Below are 16,715 nucleotides of genomic sequence, written 5' to 3'. Positions count from 1 at the left end.
AGTTTCTACTTCCATTTTTATTTGTGCTTTTTACATTTTAGTTGCAGTTTTATAATTTTTGTCATTGTTCAATTGTATTTTTTCAATTGTAGACCCCTGGAGAAGTTCTCGTGTGCGATTGAAACGTCGGTGTAATTTCTAAGGGGAGAACCATTTGATTTCGGGGGGGGGGGCAGGAGGAAATAGATATGGCAGCAATTTTTTGTCCATCACTGTTACAGTAATTTTTTTTTCTATTGTCAGTCCTGCATCAAATTATTTTTTCCATATGCAGAAGCAATGCAAATTTGTTTTTCTCGGTTACCAATTTTGTAACATGTGGTTCATTACTATACCTACATGTCACTGATTTACAACTAATTTGTTCTGTGTAAGTAACAATAAGTAGCAGTTAACAATCCATGCTTCTATTTAAGATAGATAGCTGGTAAAAAAAATCCATGAGGAGTTGACTGATCACTTGGCTAACTGACCTTTAAACCAATTTATTATTACCAAACAAAATAATCAAGTTTGAACCAACCTTGGAAAAATGCTTCCACTTATTAACAAACTTGATCTATCAACCCACAGTTGGTTATATGGTGAACGCTATGTCATACACTTATTTAATATTGATAGTGTTAGGAATCCCCTTCCCTTTATTACTAACGACCCATTTCAGGGCCACCACTTCCTCCAAAAAGAGAACTACCAAACCACTAAACTATAGTTTCAACAAATAAAGTCTCGAGAAGAATCTCCCGATATGGATAGAAGAAAAGACAGAAACACGAAACACACCTTAAACACCTTGGTAAATTATAAATAAATCCAAGAGAAAATACATTCCTCTAGTAGCCTCTGTTTGTAGATGTCTACAAACAAACATGTGGTTGTAGTATGGGCTCACCAGCTTCTCCAGAGATAGCTGACATCGCATTCTACAAACTTGAGCGTCGCATTATTGAAACATACATGGATAAAATATCACTTTGGACATGTTTCAGAGATGTCATATTTCATGCTATTCCGTGGCACACAAACTGAACTCAATATTCTGAGTGAAAAGATAAATGAAATGCACCCAACATTAAAATGTTCGTTGGTCAGCTCAGAAACGGAAGTGGTATGCCTTGATTTGGTGATTTACAAAGGTCATAGGTTCAAACAAACAAAAAGGTTGGATATCAAGACTCACGGTACCAAACTAGTCCTAGTTCCTATACAGTATCGATCGTTACGATTTATACAATGTGTGGTTGTAGAAACCACATTCTGATCATCCAGACTACACCAAACCAACTGACACTTTTCAGTACCTCCACAGACAACCATGACACCCAAATTCGGTCTTTAAATGGTTTTTATTAAAGGCGAAACAGTGAGGTATGAACGTGCAGTAACAAAGAAGATTTCCAAAACAAATTGAAATTCTTCATATTAAACAAATTGACACAAAGAGGATACACCAAATCAGAAGTGATTCGCTCGTTAGGTCCGTTATGAGAATAGGGAGACTTATCTCCAAATCGGACACCAACTCAAGATTCCTCTAGTATTCAAAACAACATGATATAGTCCCCAACATCAAAGTGCCTAACCTAAAAGACGCATTAATAAAACATTGGGAACTGCCAGAAAATAATGTAACCTTGAACCAACTCTACCCGACCAAACCAATCATAGCACAGAAAAGAACGAAACAAAAATCTTAAAGACATACTTGTCACAACTAAACTGAAGTCCTCTGCCTCTAAAAGCAAGGCTGAAAATAGCCTTGCTGATCATAATGTGATTGAAATACTAGCATCTCTGCTTGATGAACAATATTAAATTAAACAATGAGAACGCTGTCTTGTTTGTTAGACATAACTGCGACTGATGAAGGACCCCAACAGCCTGTCCGAAACGTCTTAAAAGAAGGGTCAACTAGGTATCGACCAGGGGACGTATCGCCAATGTCTTCCCTGCTAACCTACCCTAATAGTAATACCAGGGTCAATAACCTTGACATACCGGTCATCGGTCACTTGGTTAACTGACCTTTAAACGAATTTATTATACCAATTTAACAAAATAATCAAGTTTGAACCAGCTTTGGAAAATGCTTCCACCTATTAACAAACTTGAATTAACAACCCTGTGGTTATATGGTAAACGCCATGTCATACACTTATTTAATATTGATGGTGTTCGGAGTCCCCTTCCCTTTATTACTGCCCAAATTTAGCTGATTTCAGCACATCACAACAAAATTTTTTTTGTTACTTTTTGTCTTTTTGAACCATTTTTTTTTTCTCAAGCTATTATGGGATCAAATTATTTGTTTTCCTCCTTCACCTGCCGACACTTTTTTTTCTCAAAATCCTCCTCCCCCCCCCAGAAATCAAATGGGTCTCCCCTAATAAAGAATATATAATTTTCAGAAACTGGAGCTTGCTCTCTTTTATACTCATTACAATTATTTGGATGTTGCTATGGGTGTGGTCTTGGTGCTAGGGAAATTTGCATACACTTCTGGAATCTTTATTCACTTACTATTCCCATCCATGTTGTAATCTTTGTAATATGCATCATTTCACGATTGCAAAGGGTGCGGTCATGGTTACTAGTTTTTGAACAACACCTCCAGAAACATCCCCACCAAGATTCAGCCCCATTCCCCATGTAGTTTTCGAGATATAAGTTTTTGACCAAAATTGAGATTTTGAGACCTAATTTGCATATTGGCAATGGAAATCATCATGTTGTGAATTCACCTTCATCTACACATCCCCATTAAATTTCAGCTCAAGCTGTTCAGTAATTTGGAATTAAAGATTTTGACCAGTCACATTTTGAGACCTAATTTACATATCACTAATGGATGGGATCATGTCATGACTAATAAACATGCCTAAGATCCTTTTCCCACCAAATTTCAGCCAATCTGCTCAGTAGTTTTGAAATTATACATTTTTGAGCAAAAAGGAACATTTTTAGACCTAATTTGCATATCACAGATCGGATCACCATATCACGAACAATTCTAAATATAAACCCCCCTAAGAATGTTCCCACCAAATTTCAGACTAATTTGCCCAATAGTTTTTGAGTTAAAGTTTTTAGACCAAAAACCACTTTTTTTTTGGTCCAAATCACAGACCAGTGGTAAGATCATTTTCAATTGAACAATTCCAAACTAGACACTCAAGGTAATATACCCACCGAATATCATGGTAATCGGTCCATGGTTTTTTACTTTAAGTTATTTACCCACACGCGACAAACACTTTGCCATGCCTAGAACACTACTTAACCTAAAAAGTTCAGTTGTGCTAACAGCATTGTAGTACAACTGTATTTGGCTGTTGCTATGGGCATGATCTTGTTGCTAGGCATATTTGCATACATTTTTTAAATCTGTATTTACTTACCTACCCATCCCTGTTGCTACCTTTGCAATATGCATCATTTCACTGTTGCCATGGGCATGCTCATGATTGCTAGGGCAAATTGTCAAAAAAAATCAACAATAACTGCAGAATAACACCTCCAGAAACATCCCCACCAAGTTTCAACCCATTCACCATGCAGTTTCAAGATGCATGTTTTTGACCAAAATTGACATTTTTAGACCTAATTTGCATATTGCTAATGGGATTATGACTAGATTGTAAGATATACAGGGCGAGTCAGGTCATGAGAAAGAAGTAGTGTCACATATATCTCTTTTCAAATCAAAACAATCAAGACACAATATTGCTCAAAATTCTTTAATTGTTTAATAGGAGTCATAGAACACTTTACAAGCAATCTGAATAAAACTACACTTGTTTTTTTTTGTACAATACAATACACATCTAGAAAAGAATTCTACATTCTCATTTCTTGGTTGTAATATTTCCTTTTTTTTATTTGCTTCTTTTTTTTTTTATTTCACATTTAAACTCTAAAGCAATTCTCCATTATAGCCTTTGGCCTAAGCTCCCTTTTTTTTTTAAACTTTTGCATTGTCACATTGTGTAAGTTTGTGAAGTAAATTGTATAAAGGAAAGGAGAATTGGAATCCAATATTTTACACAAAATCAAACAGATATTCCTCTAAATCAGCTCCATCCATTCATAAACAAACAAACAAACAAACAAACAAACAAACAAATGAACAATCAACCATACAAACTAACATTACATCCTCATTTTCAATCACACATTTAGTGTGATTATCAAAAAATAACACTGGCAGCTATTTTTTTTCCTTGAATTATATAATTTTTTTGCAACTTTGTTGTGCGAGAGTAACAAAAAGCTTCATCTTATAAAAGATTAGAAACATTGTTAGAGTTGTTTAACAAGTAAGACAAACTTTGAATAGAATATAAATAAATCACCATCTAAAGAAGCACCACATAAATAGATGACTAATCTGTAGCCATGGTAACAAATCAGCTGACTATCTCTATTAATCATAACAAAAATTGTTGACCTATCAGTATCCACAGTAACAAATGTTAACTAATCTGTGTATGTGATTAAAAATATTAGAATAAACAGTATCCATGTCAACAAAAAACAGGGTCTCCATGGTAAGAAAAACGAGTCTTCTGTCTCCATGGAAACCATCAAGAGTAAATTGTTGAGGATATATCTAGTAATGTTTTGTAAATTATCAATGTGTGCTTTACCTGATCTCTGACTTTTGACCCCAGTGTCAGTTGGTATAAATTGCACGTTTTGAATGCTAGACACATAAGAAAATTTAGAAATTGCTGTCATTGTGAAATTACTTATAGTAATGGGTTTCCTTAACCCGTTCTGTTCTGTCCTACAATTAACTCCTTTAAAAAATCTATAAGAAAGCTAAGACTGGAAAAATGAGTAATGATAGAAATACAGCACCAATCATTAAACGATATACATGTATGGCAGTGATCAAAGGTTCCAAACTAATTTTTGTTCTTTCTCAAAGACTTTACAAAACTTGTCTAAAAGAATGTACACAATTTCACCACTGTAATTATTGTAACAGATGATGAGCTTCATAAATGTCTTTGACATTGTCAATATCATCATCATCATCATCATCATCATCATCATCATCATCATCATCATCATCATCATCATCATCATCATCATCATCATCATCATCATCATCATCATCTTCATCATTATCATGATGTAATTATTGGATACTGATGTCCATACTTGCAACCTAAACACAAATATTTTTTTTTTCACTTAAATCACTGTTGTCATGGCTTCATTAAGTTTGTCATCATATATCAGATAATCCTCGGTTTCTTTTTACATATATCAGATATGGTAAAAACTATATACACCATAACATAGCCAGTAAAAGAACCCCTTCCCACCCCACCCCTTCCCACCCCACCCCTTCTTTACATAAAGGCTTCCCATCAGAATAAGTTCAGGCATACAATTAGCTCTTTGTTATTTCAGGACGGTCAAACATTCTTTATATAGCATCATTTGTAATTTTACAAACTTTCCAAATTTCTAATTTCTTGTGGTTCACTGTAAAAATGACAGTGTTAGCAACACTTTAGCAATACGATGTAAGTATAGTCATAGTATAGTCAAGCAGAAGTTCCAACAAAACCAGGGTTTCATCCATGACACAGGAACAAGGCTGAAAACAGGGTTTCATCCATGACACAGGAACAAGGCTGAAAACAGGGTTTCATCCATGATAAAGGAACAAGGCTGAAAACAGGGTTTCATCCATGATAAAGGAACAAGGCTGAAAACAGGGTTTCATCCATGATAAAGGAACAAGGCTGAAAACAGGGTTTCATCCATGATAAAGGAACAAGGCTGAAAACAGGGTTTCATCCATGATAAAGGAACAAGGCTGAAAACAGGGTTTCATCCATGATAAAGGAACAAGGCTGAAAACAGGGTTTCATCCATGATAAAGGAACAAGGCTGAAAACAGGGTTTCATCCATGATAAAGGAACAAGGCTGAAAACAGGGTTTCATCCATGATAAAGGAACAAGGCTGAAAACAGGGTTTCATCCATGATAAAGGAACAAGGCTGAAAACAGGGTTTCATCCATGATAAAGGAACAAGGCTGAAAACACACTGTATACTCCCTCAGCGCAATTCTTGTACTCTGGTTTTCAAAATAGTAGTAATGTGGTCATTTTTGTGGTCCTTCAATTGTCATGGAACCAGTGTTCATGGAAGTCATTAAACTTCTGTTTGAACATTCTACTTACTAGATTGTTGCTATGTACTCTGTAGTTATGTCACTTAATTGAGATCAATGCCAGCATAAAGCTACACAACTGTCAATTTCAAGTTGGCAGGTATCAATCACTGGGTGAATCACACTGTTTTTAAAGCATCACATCATGTCTTTCTGCATGTCACTATTTGCAGCATGACACTGTATTTTCTGAGTCACACTGTAATTCTCTGCATTACACTATTTTCAGGGTCACAATGTATATTTCAGTTTCACATTATTTCTTCTGCATTACACTATATTTTCTGCATGACAGCATCACACTGTAAATTCACATTACATTTCCTCTGTTTGCATGCCAGTGGCAGGGTCATAGGTCCCAGCTAGATAGTACACATCATCGCTATCAATTCCATGTTTGGACTTTTCTTTAGGACTTGGTGTAGCCAGTCTGCTGTCATATTCTTCTATGGACAAAACTTCACATTTATGAGATATTGTCTGGACATCGTTTTCATCAACATGTGGGGACTGGTAAAGCGCCATCTACAGGTGTATTAGGGAAATGAACATTTTAAGATCACCATAATATGAATATTCAGACTAAGATATGAATATTTCAGAAAAAGATATACTGCTAAACTTAACTGTCTCTGTATTTTATTTAATGTTTATGAAGTATATAGTAAAAATCTTGTTAAATCTCTTCAGTTAATTTACTAGTGGTCTCTAGAAGAGTTGTATCATACAGGGTATTGAAAACTATACAAGTTTTACCAGACTCCCCTCCACCTCCCTCTATTACCTGGGATCAACAGCAAAGTTGTATCATACAGGGTATTGAAAACTATACAAGTTTTACCAGACTCCCCTCCACCTCCCTCTATTACCTGGGATCCACAGCAAAGTTGTATCATACAGGGTATTGAAAACTATACAAGTTTTACCAGACTCCCCTCCACCTCCCTCTATTACCTGGGATCAACAGCAAAGTTGTATCATACAGGGTATTGAAAACTATACAAGTTTTACCAGACTCCCCTCCACCTCCCTCTATTACGTGGGATCCACAGTAAAGTTGTATCATACAGGGTATTGAAAACTATACAAGTTTTACCAGACTCCCCTCCACCTCCCTCGATTACCTGGGATCCACAGCAAAGTTGTATCATACAAGGTATTGAAAACTATACAAGTTTTACCAGCTACCACCACTCTCTCTCAATCTGTAACTACCACCACTCTCTCAATCTGTAACTACCACCACTCTCTCAATCTGTAACTACCACCACTCTCTCAATCTGTAACTACCACCACTCTCTTAATCTGTAACTACCACCACTCTCATAATCTGTAACTACCACCACTCTCAATCTGTAACTACCACCACTCTCAATCTGTAACAACCACCACTCTCAATCTGTAACTACCACCACTCTCAATCTGTAACTACCATCACTCTCATTCTCAATCTGTAACTACCACCACTCTCAATCTGTAACTACCACCACTCTCAATCTGTAACTACCACCACTCTCAATCTGTAACAACCACCACTCTCAATCTGTAACAACCACCACTCTCAATCTGTAACTACCAACACTCTCAATCTGTAACTACCATCACTCTCATTCTCAATCTGTAACAACCACCACTCTCAATCTGTAACTACCACCACTCTCAATCTGTAACAACCACCACTCTCAATCTGTAACTACCACCACTCTCAATCTGTAACAACCACCACTCTCAATCTGTAACAACCACCACTCTCAATCTGTAACTACCAACACTCTCAATCTGTAACTACCATCACTCTCATTCTCAATCTGTAACAACCACCACTCTCAATCTGTAACTACCACCACTCTCAATCTGTAACTACCACCACTCTCAATCTGTAACAACCACCACTCTCAATCTGTAACTACCACCACTCTCAATCTGTAACTACCATCACTCTCATTCTCAATCTGTAACTACCACCACTCTCAATCTGTAACTACCACCACTCTCAATCTGTAACTACCACCACTCTCAATCTGTAACAACCACCACTCTCAATCTGTAACAACCACCACTCTCAATCTGTAACTACCAACACTCTCAATCTGTAACTACCATCACTCTCATTCTCAATCTGTAACAACCACCACTCTCAATCTGTAACTACCACCACTCTCAATCTGTAACTACCACCACTCTCAATCTGTAACTACCACCACTCTCAATCTGTAACTACCAACACTCTCAATCTGTAACAACCACCACTCTCAATCTGTAACTACCACCACTCTCTCAATCTGTAACTACCACCACTCTCAATCTGTAACAACCACCACTCTCAATCTGTAACTACCATCACTCTCATTCTCAATCTGTAACAACCACCACTCTCAATCTGTAACTACCACCACTCTCAATCTGTAACAACCACCACTCTCAATCTGTAACTACCATCACTCTCATTCTCAATCTGTAACAACCACCACTCTCAATCTGTAACTACCACCACTCTCAATCTGTAACAACCACCACTCTCAATCTGTAACTACCACCACTCTCAATCTGTAACTACCATCACTCTCATTCTCAATCTGTAACAACCACCACTCTCAATCTGTAACTACCATCACTCTCATTCTCAATCTGTAACAACCACCACTCTCAATCTGTAACTACCAACACTCTCAATCTGTAACAACCACCACTCTCAATCTGTAACTACCATCACTCTCAATCTGTAACTACCATCACTCTCAATCTGTAACTACCAACACTCTCAATCTGTAACTACCACCACTCTCAATCTGTAACTACCACCACTCTCAATCTGTAACTACCATCACTCTCAATCTGTAACTACCACCACTCTCAATCTGTAACTACCACCACTCTCAATCTGTAACTACCACCACTCTCAATCTGTAACTACCACCACTCTCAATCTGTAACAACCAACACTCTCAATCTGTAACTACCATCACTCTCATTCTCAATCTGTAACAACCACCACTCTCAATCTGTAACTACCACCACTCTCAATCTGTAACAACCACCACTCTCAATCTGTAACTACCATCACTCTCATTCTCAATCTGTAACAACCACCACTCTCAATCTGTAACTACCACCACTCTCAATCTGTAACTACCACCACTCTCAATCTGTAACTACCACCACTCTCAATCTGTAACTACCACCACTCTCAATCTGTAACAACCACCACTCTCAATCTGTAACTACCACCACTCTCAATCTGTAACAACCACCACTCTCAATCTGTAACTACCACCACTCTCAATCTGTAACTACCACCACTCTCAATCTGTAACTACCACCACTCTCAATCTGTAACTACCATCACTATCTCAATCTGTAACTACCATCACTATCTCAATCTGTAACTACCATCACTATCTCAATCTGTAACAACCACCACTCTCAATCTGTAACAACCACCACGCTCAATCTGTAACAACCACCACTCTCAATCTCTAACTACCAACACTCTCAATCTGTAACTACCAACACTTAGTCCTCTTGTTATTCTCAGAATTTTTTTGTGAAACAATTATGCTATCGTAAATATTAGGGAGTTCACAGTTGGAGACGCATAACATTTAATATGATGAACCATGACACACTAATAAAATAGACTTTACATCGCAATGGTTGCCAATCCTATCAATTTCGATGTGTGGCTACATTACATTACATTCTGAAATTGTTACTATTTACTTTACTGTGACATATAAGTCATTCAGAACATATTATTTGTTTCATTTTTGTGCTCTTAATTATTATGCTGTTTCCAGACATCCAACACTCCTAGTTCCCTGGAACTATTATGTATCATCAGAGATTTTTATCAGTCTGTTTTGTTTGTATTTGGATAATTTACAGTAAATAATTAGACATGGTTTTTAGCCTCAACAAAAGTAGGAAACGCATCCACCAGTTGAGGGTGTGGGCAGATTAAATCTGGCCAGGGCACTAACCTGAGTCAGTAAGGTATATCTACAAGTTTTGCACCTTTTGTGATAACTATGTTAATATCATTTATACCTTACGACTCAACAAATCAAATGTCTATCATTGTTTTATCTAGCAAGCAGTGATTACACAAAGCATAGCATTGAAAACAAAAGACACACCTGCAGTTATTAAGCCAGTGTTCAGCTTACTAAGATAAACATGCAACACGTTGGTGTAAGCTATCACAGGATGTTGATGTAATTACACCATGTGTAGGGTCTATGATTACACTCACAGTAGGGGCAGTGTTGCAGATAACATGTTTCAATCAAGTGAGACAACATTCATCTTCATTTCTAATATATACTATCTTGATTACAGGGTAATTACATGAACACAACCGAGGTATCACTATCACCCACTTGTGTAATCTACCTACCACACACTAAACAACAGTTTTTGTTTGTGTAAACCTGTATGGCTACAATTCCATGAATTCATAAACCCACCTTGCCATCGTTTGGTCGTCTTCCAGCTTTAGTTTCTTCAGGATGATAAAACCACTTCACCTTGACTACCATATTGCCACCCCATGCCTCCCACATACTTTCAATGCGACCTACATATGGCAAATGTGGCCGACCAGTTGATAAAAAGACAGCACAATCATTAACCTAACAATGAAAAAATGACATACAATATTTCTGTTTTTTGGTGAAATTAATCATAAGAAAAGGAAGGGAACAGTCGTTTGTACCTGTGGAAGGGATACTTGACACACAGGTCACTGACATTAACAAAAAACAATACAATGTTGAAACAAGAGTTACAAATTCATAAAATATCACCAATGGTTGTGCCATTGTACAGATTTTATAGAAGTTAGCAACATAATGACTTTTTTTACGGTTGTGCCATATTGTGATCCTGTTAAAAGTGGAAGATAATGTACATTTTTATCAAAAAATTATTTTATCTTTAGATTCTCAATATTTCATCCTATCTGCCATTTCTATCAAGTTAATTTGATTCAACCTAGGGTCATACCATCTTGCAAAAAATACCGCCAATGGCGCTGTAGCACATTGTAGTTGGCTGTTGCTAAGGGCATGGTCTTGTTGCTAGTGCTAGGCATAGTTGCATACATCATTGGAATCTTACTAATTGCCTACACTTTCCAATTTTCATCTTTGCACTATAAACCATCATTTAGCCATTGCTATGGACAGGGTCTTGTTGCTAGGCATATTTTCATACACTTTTTGAATATTTATTCACTTACTTACCCATTCCTGTTGTTATCTTTGTAATATGCATCATCATTTCACTGTTTGCTAAGGGCATGGCCATGGTTGCTAGGACCAATTGTATCAACATGTTTTCAACAATAACTGCAGAATACCATTCTCCAGAAAAAACCCACCAAGTTTCAACCCCATTCACCATGTAGTTTCAAGATATAAGTTTTTAACCAAAATTGAGATTTGAAGACTTAATTTACATATCGCTGATGGTACCATCACATTGTGAATTCAGCTTCATCTGCACATGCCCATATGCATCCCCATTAAATTTCAGCCCAATCTGCTTGGTAGTCTTGGAATTATTTGATTTTTTTTACCAAAAAGACACTTTTAGACCTAATTTGCATATCACTGACAGGATCATGCCATGAACAATCCTTAATCTAAACACCCCTAAGAACATTCCCATCAAATTTGACACCAATCTGCCCCGTAGTTTTTGAGTTTAAGTTTTTTGACCAAAAATCACATTTTTTGACACACAAGATCATTTTGATTTGAAAAATGTCCCAACTAGACACCCCCAAGGTAATACACCTACTAAATATCATGGCAATGGGTCCAGCAGTTTTTGACTTGAAGCTGTTTACACATACACATCCACACAGACATATGCCATGCCTATAGCACTACTGAACTTGAGAAGTTCAGGTGTGCTAAAAAGGGGAGGAAAGAGGATTGTGAGGAGCAAGATCTGTAGACAGATGACTGCTCACCCTTATCACTTCTCTGTCTCTGCAAATTGCTTTATAGAAGACTTTCTTAGCTTTGCCCTTCATGCCTCTACGTTGCGTGGCTTTGCCACACCACCTCCATAACTGACGAGCTGGGAGGAAAGCTGTCAGAATAAACAAATATTTATCGTAAACAAAAACAAAACAACATTTCCTATGTACTATATACATTGATGTAGTCAGTTTGCAAAGTTCATGCTTTGTAAACTGTTAATGAGTTTTAGCATGAGTACTTTGCAGGCTTCAACATGTTTCAAAATATAAATTAGATAAACAAGTATTATCACTTGTCTAATTTTCAACACCACAAACTTTACCATAAGCCTCCTGCTGGCAATGAAATCCTGATGGCAATTAATAATTAAATGATGATTAATATTGTTACATGTTAAAAACATTTATTATTTGGTATTAAACAATCATAACCCTAGCAATCAGCTATGTTATTACGAGTTCCAATTATGTTTTTTAAAAACATACTTTGAATTCTCAGAATTGGCCATTCCAAATTCTTAGCTTATACCAAGATAAATCTTAATTTAATTGCTGAGTGACGTGCTTCACAAAACAGATATTCATTAAACAGACTGAATGTGAATATTATTCCTATAATGAATGTGCATATTCCTATAATGAATGTGAATATTATTCCTATATGAATGTGAATATTATTCCTATATGAATGTGAATATTATTCCTATAATGTGTGCCTTTGTTGTATTTTTTATACCCAGTATCCAACAAATGTTTGAAAACCATTACACCATTTACTTGTATGGATTCTTATAAAATCCATAATTCTATAAACCATGATGTAAAAAATAACCTAACTTTTCTTAAAGTCTTAAAGGTCTTGAAAATATACCATTTCCAAGGCTAATTTGACACCATTTGACCATCTGCACACTGTTGCCATGACAATATTGGTGACCATTTCGAACTTTAACAAAAAATCAACACCTTCTTCCCAATCCCAAAATATGCAAAACTGTCACCACGATAAGTAATGGTGGCCATTTTGAACAAAAAAACAATAACACTTCTTCCCAATCCCATAATAAACAAAACTTGAACCTTGGTAGAAAAACATGAGCACCTACTCAACGAAGTATTTGATCTATCCTGTGGGGGAGCTGTCCGATTCTCAATTACTCTATGATTTCTTCTATCATTAAGCAACTCACCAGCAATCTTACTGGCTGAGGGAAGGCGAGCTTTCCTGGCTTTACGAGAGCCAGTTGTCATCCTTGAACCCTGCCAAGATGATAAATATAGAGGGATTAGAGAAACATACAAAACTGAAAAAATAGGCACTCCAGATATCAGACCAGTTTGAGGATTGTACTAAAATTGTATACAAGTTATTTCTAATTTGTATTGGGTAGAAGAACAAACTGGTTTGTTCCATGTCTTCATTTCTATAGCTTCACCATTCTCAATTCTTGTAATAATAACATTTTACCTCATGCCAGAAGGTGAAAATAGAACACGAAGGTTGATTTGTCTCATGTCTACTACATGTGCGTGCATGGAGCACACACACACACACACACACACACACACACACACACACACACACACACACACACACCCACACCCACACACACACACACACACACACACACCCACACACACACAAACACACACACACACACACACACACACACACACACACAAACACACACACACACACACACACAAACACACACACACACACACACACACACACACACACACAAACACACACACACACACACACACACACACACATCATATGGTGTCAACCAAGAAAGGTATTGATTGTATTTTTATGGTTTGCCTAGGATGGTAAAATCCTACACCAGGTAATGAGAATTATTTTGTGACAATTCTTTAAAATGTTTTAGATCAACATGGCTAAATTGCACTGTGTATTCAGCAGAAAAACTTGGTAAGACTGAAAAAACTGTGGGCCCAACCTATGTGTTATGTAACCTAACCTTTATTTGTAACCCCCGAAATGATAAGCATAGCTTATAGGATGTAAGAGAACACAATACTGTTGATAAAATGATTGGTGACAGCTTTATCAATGGTGAAAGTGTTGTCAAACAGTAAGCTGAGCCCAAGAGTCCTTACTTGTGTGCCAAACTCTTGCTACCCATTGGTCGGACTACTTATCACATGGTGTAATACTGTCATAAGCTACAAATTGGTGTAATACTGTCATAAGCTACAAATTGGTGTAATACTGTCATAAGCTACAAATTGGTGTAATACTGTCATGAGCTACAAATTGGTGTAATAACACAATGACAAACCTTTCAGTCTCAACATAGCATGCAACCAGAATATACAAGCCCAGCTGATATCACAACTAACCTTTTTTAGTTCTAAGGATTGTTCACTTGACATTTCTGACATGGAGTCACTTGTTGTCGTGGTATCATCATCGTCATCTGATAAGTCTACCTCATTATCTGAAGTCTGGGCACTAGTCAGTTGAGAACTGTCCATACTTTCAGCACAACTCTGTGAATCACCGTCTTCAGCTTTCACATTGGTAGCTTCCTCAAGCACACTGTCATCACTTGGCTTAACAGTCACAGCGGTCTCCGTTTTCTTCTTTGGTAGTTCATATGGCAATGGTGGACTAAAAACTCCATCCTCCCCCACTTTGCTTGATTTTGACCGCCTGTCTTTGTCCCTACTATGTTTATGTTTTTTATGTTTTTTAACATTTCCAGAGTCAGTGTCTTCTGAATCAGACTTCATTTTTTTATGTTTTTTAACACTTCCAGAGTCAGTGTCTTCTGAATCAGACTTCAGTTTTTCATACTTTTTCAACTTTTTTTCTAGATTTTTTGCTTTGGATTTTCCATCACTCTTTTCTTGTCCGTCACCTTTAGCAGACAGTTTCTTCTTGCTGGAATTTTGTGAAGTATGTGAGCTGTCCATTGAATCACTGTGGGTTGTCTCACTACAACTTGGACTTTTACAGTTCTGTCTTTTCAGTCCCTTCGATTCTTTCTCCTTATGACAATCTTTATCTTTTTCTCTGTCTTTGTCTTTTTTTGAGTCTGGTTTGGATTTCTTTTTAGCTTCTTTTTCTGACTTTTCTTTGTCTTTGTCCTTTTCCTTTCCCTTCTCTCTGCTTTTATCTTTATCTCGGTCTTTATTTTTATTCTTCTTTTCTGTCTTTTTGCTGCCATTTTCAGTTTTGTGAGTTTTAACTGACTGTTCACACGTAAGAGTGTTGACAGAAGCTGAATCAGACAATGATTTCTTTCCAGGGTCTGGCTGTTTGTACTCATTTTCTCCATAAAAGACATCATTTTCTAGATTCTCAGAGATAGGATCCATTTCAGTGAACTCAAATTCTTCACGCAACTCTGTAATTTAGAAAGAACAAGTCATTGAGAATGACATACTCCCCGCTATGATTGGGTTTTAGACTGGCAGTTTATGTTGTCATTTTCTTGATATCACTACTCTGATCACGCAACAACACTTGTGAACCTAAATCAAACAGACTTAGATATGTTGTGTCTGCTCGTTGGACATGGAACATGCCTACTCATGTTGTGTCTCCTCATTGGACATGGGACATGCCTATTCTTCAAGATGATGTCATGGAATAAACCATTCAATAATAAAGGATAGGGTACAGGGAGGACCTGTTCAAACATGTCTGAGTTATGGCTTTGGACATGGAAAATTCAAAAACAAAATGGCTGCCAGGCAGCCATATTGAATCGTATCACGATGAAAATGGATATGCACACATATATGTCCTAATACCATCTTTGAATGAGATCTGTTAAAGCATGTCTGAGTTATGGCTTTGGACATGGAAAATTCACAAACAAAATGGCTGCTAGGTGGCCACATTGGATCGTATCACGACAACAATGAATATGCACATGTATGTCATAGAACACTGTCCTAATACCAACTTTGAATGAGATCTGTTCAAGCATGTCTGAGTCATGGCTTTAGACAGTGAAAATTTGGCGGGGACTAAAAAAATTGGTCCAGGCATCTCCAAGAAACGGCTGTGGATGGACGGACGGACGGACGGACGGACGAACGGAACCCAATCCATAAGTCTCCGTCCCGGACTTTGTCCGGCGGGGACTATAAAGAAAAGGTTGTGTGAACAAATGATCAGGGGAACAATTTCAAATTGGGTGTAAGTCAATTTGTGAGGTTACAGGTCGGCCTGTACAGACTATAAAAAAAAATTGTTGTCATGTAGTTTGTACATACATCATGACAATTAATATTGCATACCAGAAATAATGCATGACCATTGGATGTTCTGTATGTACACCAACTCTAGGTGGTGCCATAATGTGACCTTCATACTGCAGATATGATGTCAACAAATATCACAGTCCAAAAATCTTGAAGTTGTAAAATTGTAAGACGTACGTGAAGGACAAGAATTTAAAGGTGCAATTCACACAGGCAACTATTTTCATGTACGTGTGATAAATACTTGGCTAGTAGACTAATTCAAGTGACTATGCTTGAAAAAGAAGAAGA

At 37.0% G+C, this 16,715-nt stretch overlaps 1 protein-coding gene across 7 annotated transcripts in view; it reads right to left on the bottom strand.

Moving 5' to 3' along the window:
* Window positions 1-5,358: 5,358 nt before the first annotated feature.
* LOC144434811 (uncharacterized) overlaps window positions 5,359-16,715 on the bottom strand; it is a 125,480-nt gene continuing 114,123 nt past the window's right edge. For 6 of the 7 annotated variants that reach the window (XM_078123315.1, XM_078123319.1, XM_078123316.1 and 3 more), the window contains 5 exons: window positions 14,550-15,559; window positions 13,289-13,442; window positions 12,171-12,292; window positions 10,660-10,824; window positions 5,359-6,718 (listed from right to left, as the gene is read on the bottom strand). In XM_078123315.1, coding sequence (XP_077979441.1) covers window positions 6,509-6,718; window positions 10,660-10,824; window positions 12,171-12,292; window positions 13,289-13,442; window positions 14,550-15,559 — 1,661 coding nt within the window. In that variant the 3' untranslated portion in view covers window positions 5,359-6,508. The remainder of the gene's footprint in view (window positions 6,719-10,659; window positions 10,825-12,170; window positions 12,293-13,288; window positions 13,443-14,549; window positions 15,560-16,715) is intronic. The other variant, XM_078123317.1, reaches the window with a different exon arrangement.

Source organism: Glandiceps talaboti, chromosome 5 (assembly GCF_964340395.1).
Source record: "Glandiceps talaboti chromosome 5, keGlaTala1.1, whole genome shotgun sequence".
Taxonomy (NCBI): domain Eukaryota; kingdom Metazoa; phylum Hemichordata; class Enteropneusta; family Spengelidae; genus Glandiceps; species Glandiceps talaboti.
Note: the sequence above shows the minus strand (reverse complement) of the source record. Positions and strands in the feature narration are given on the sequence as shown.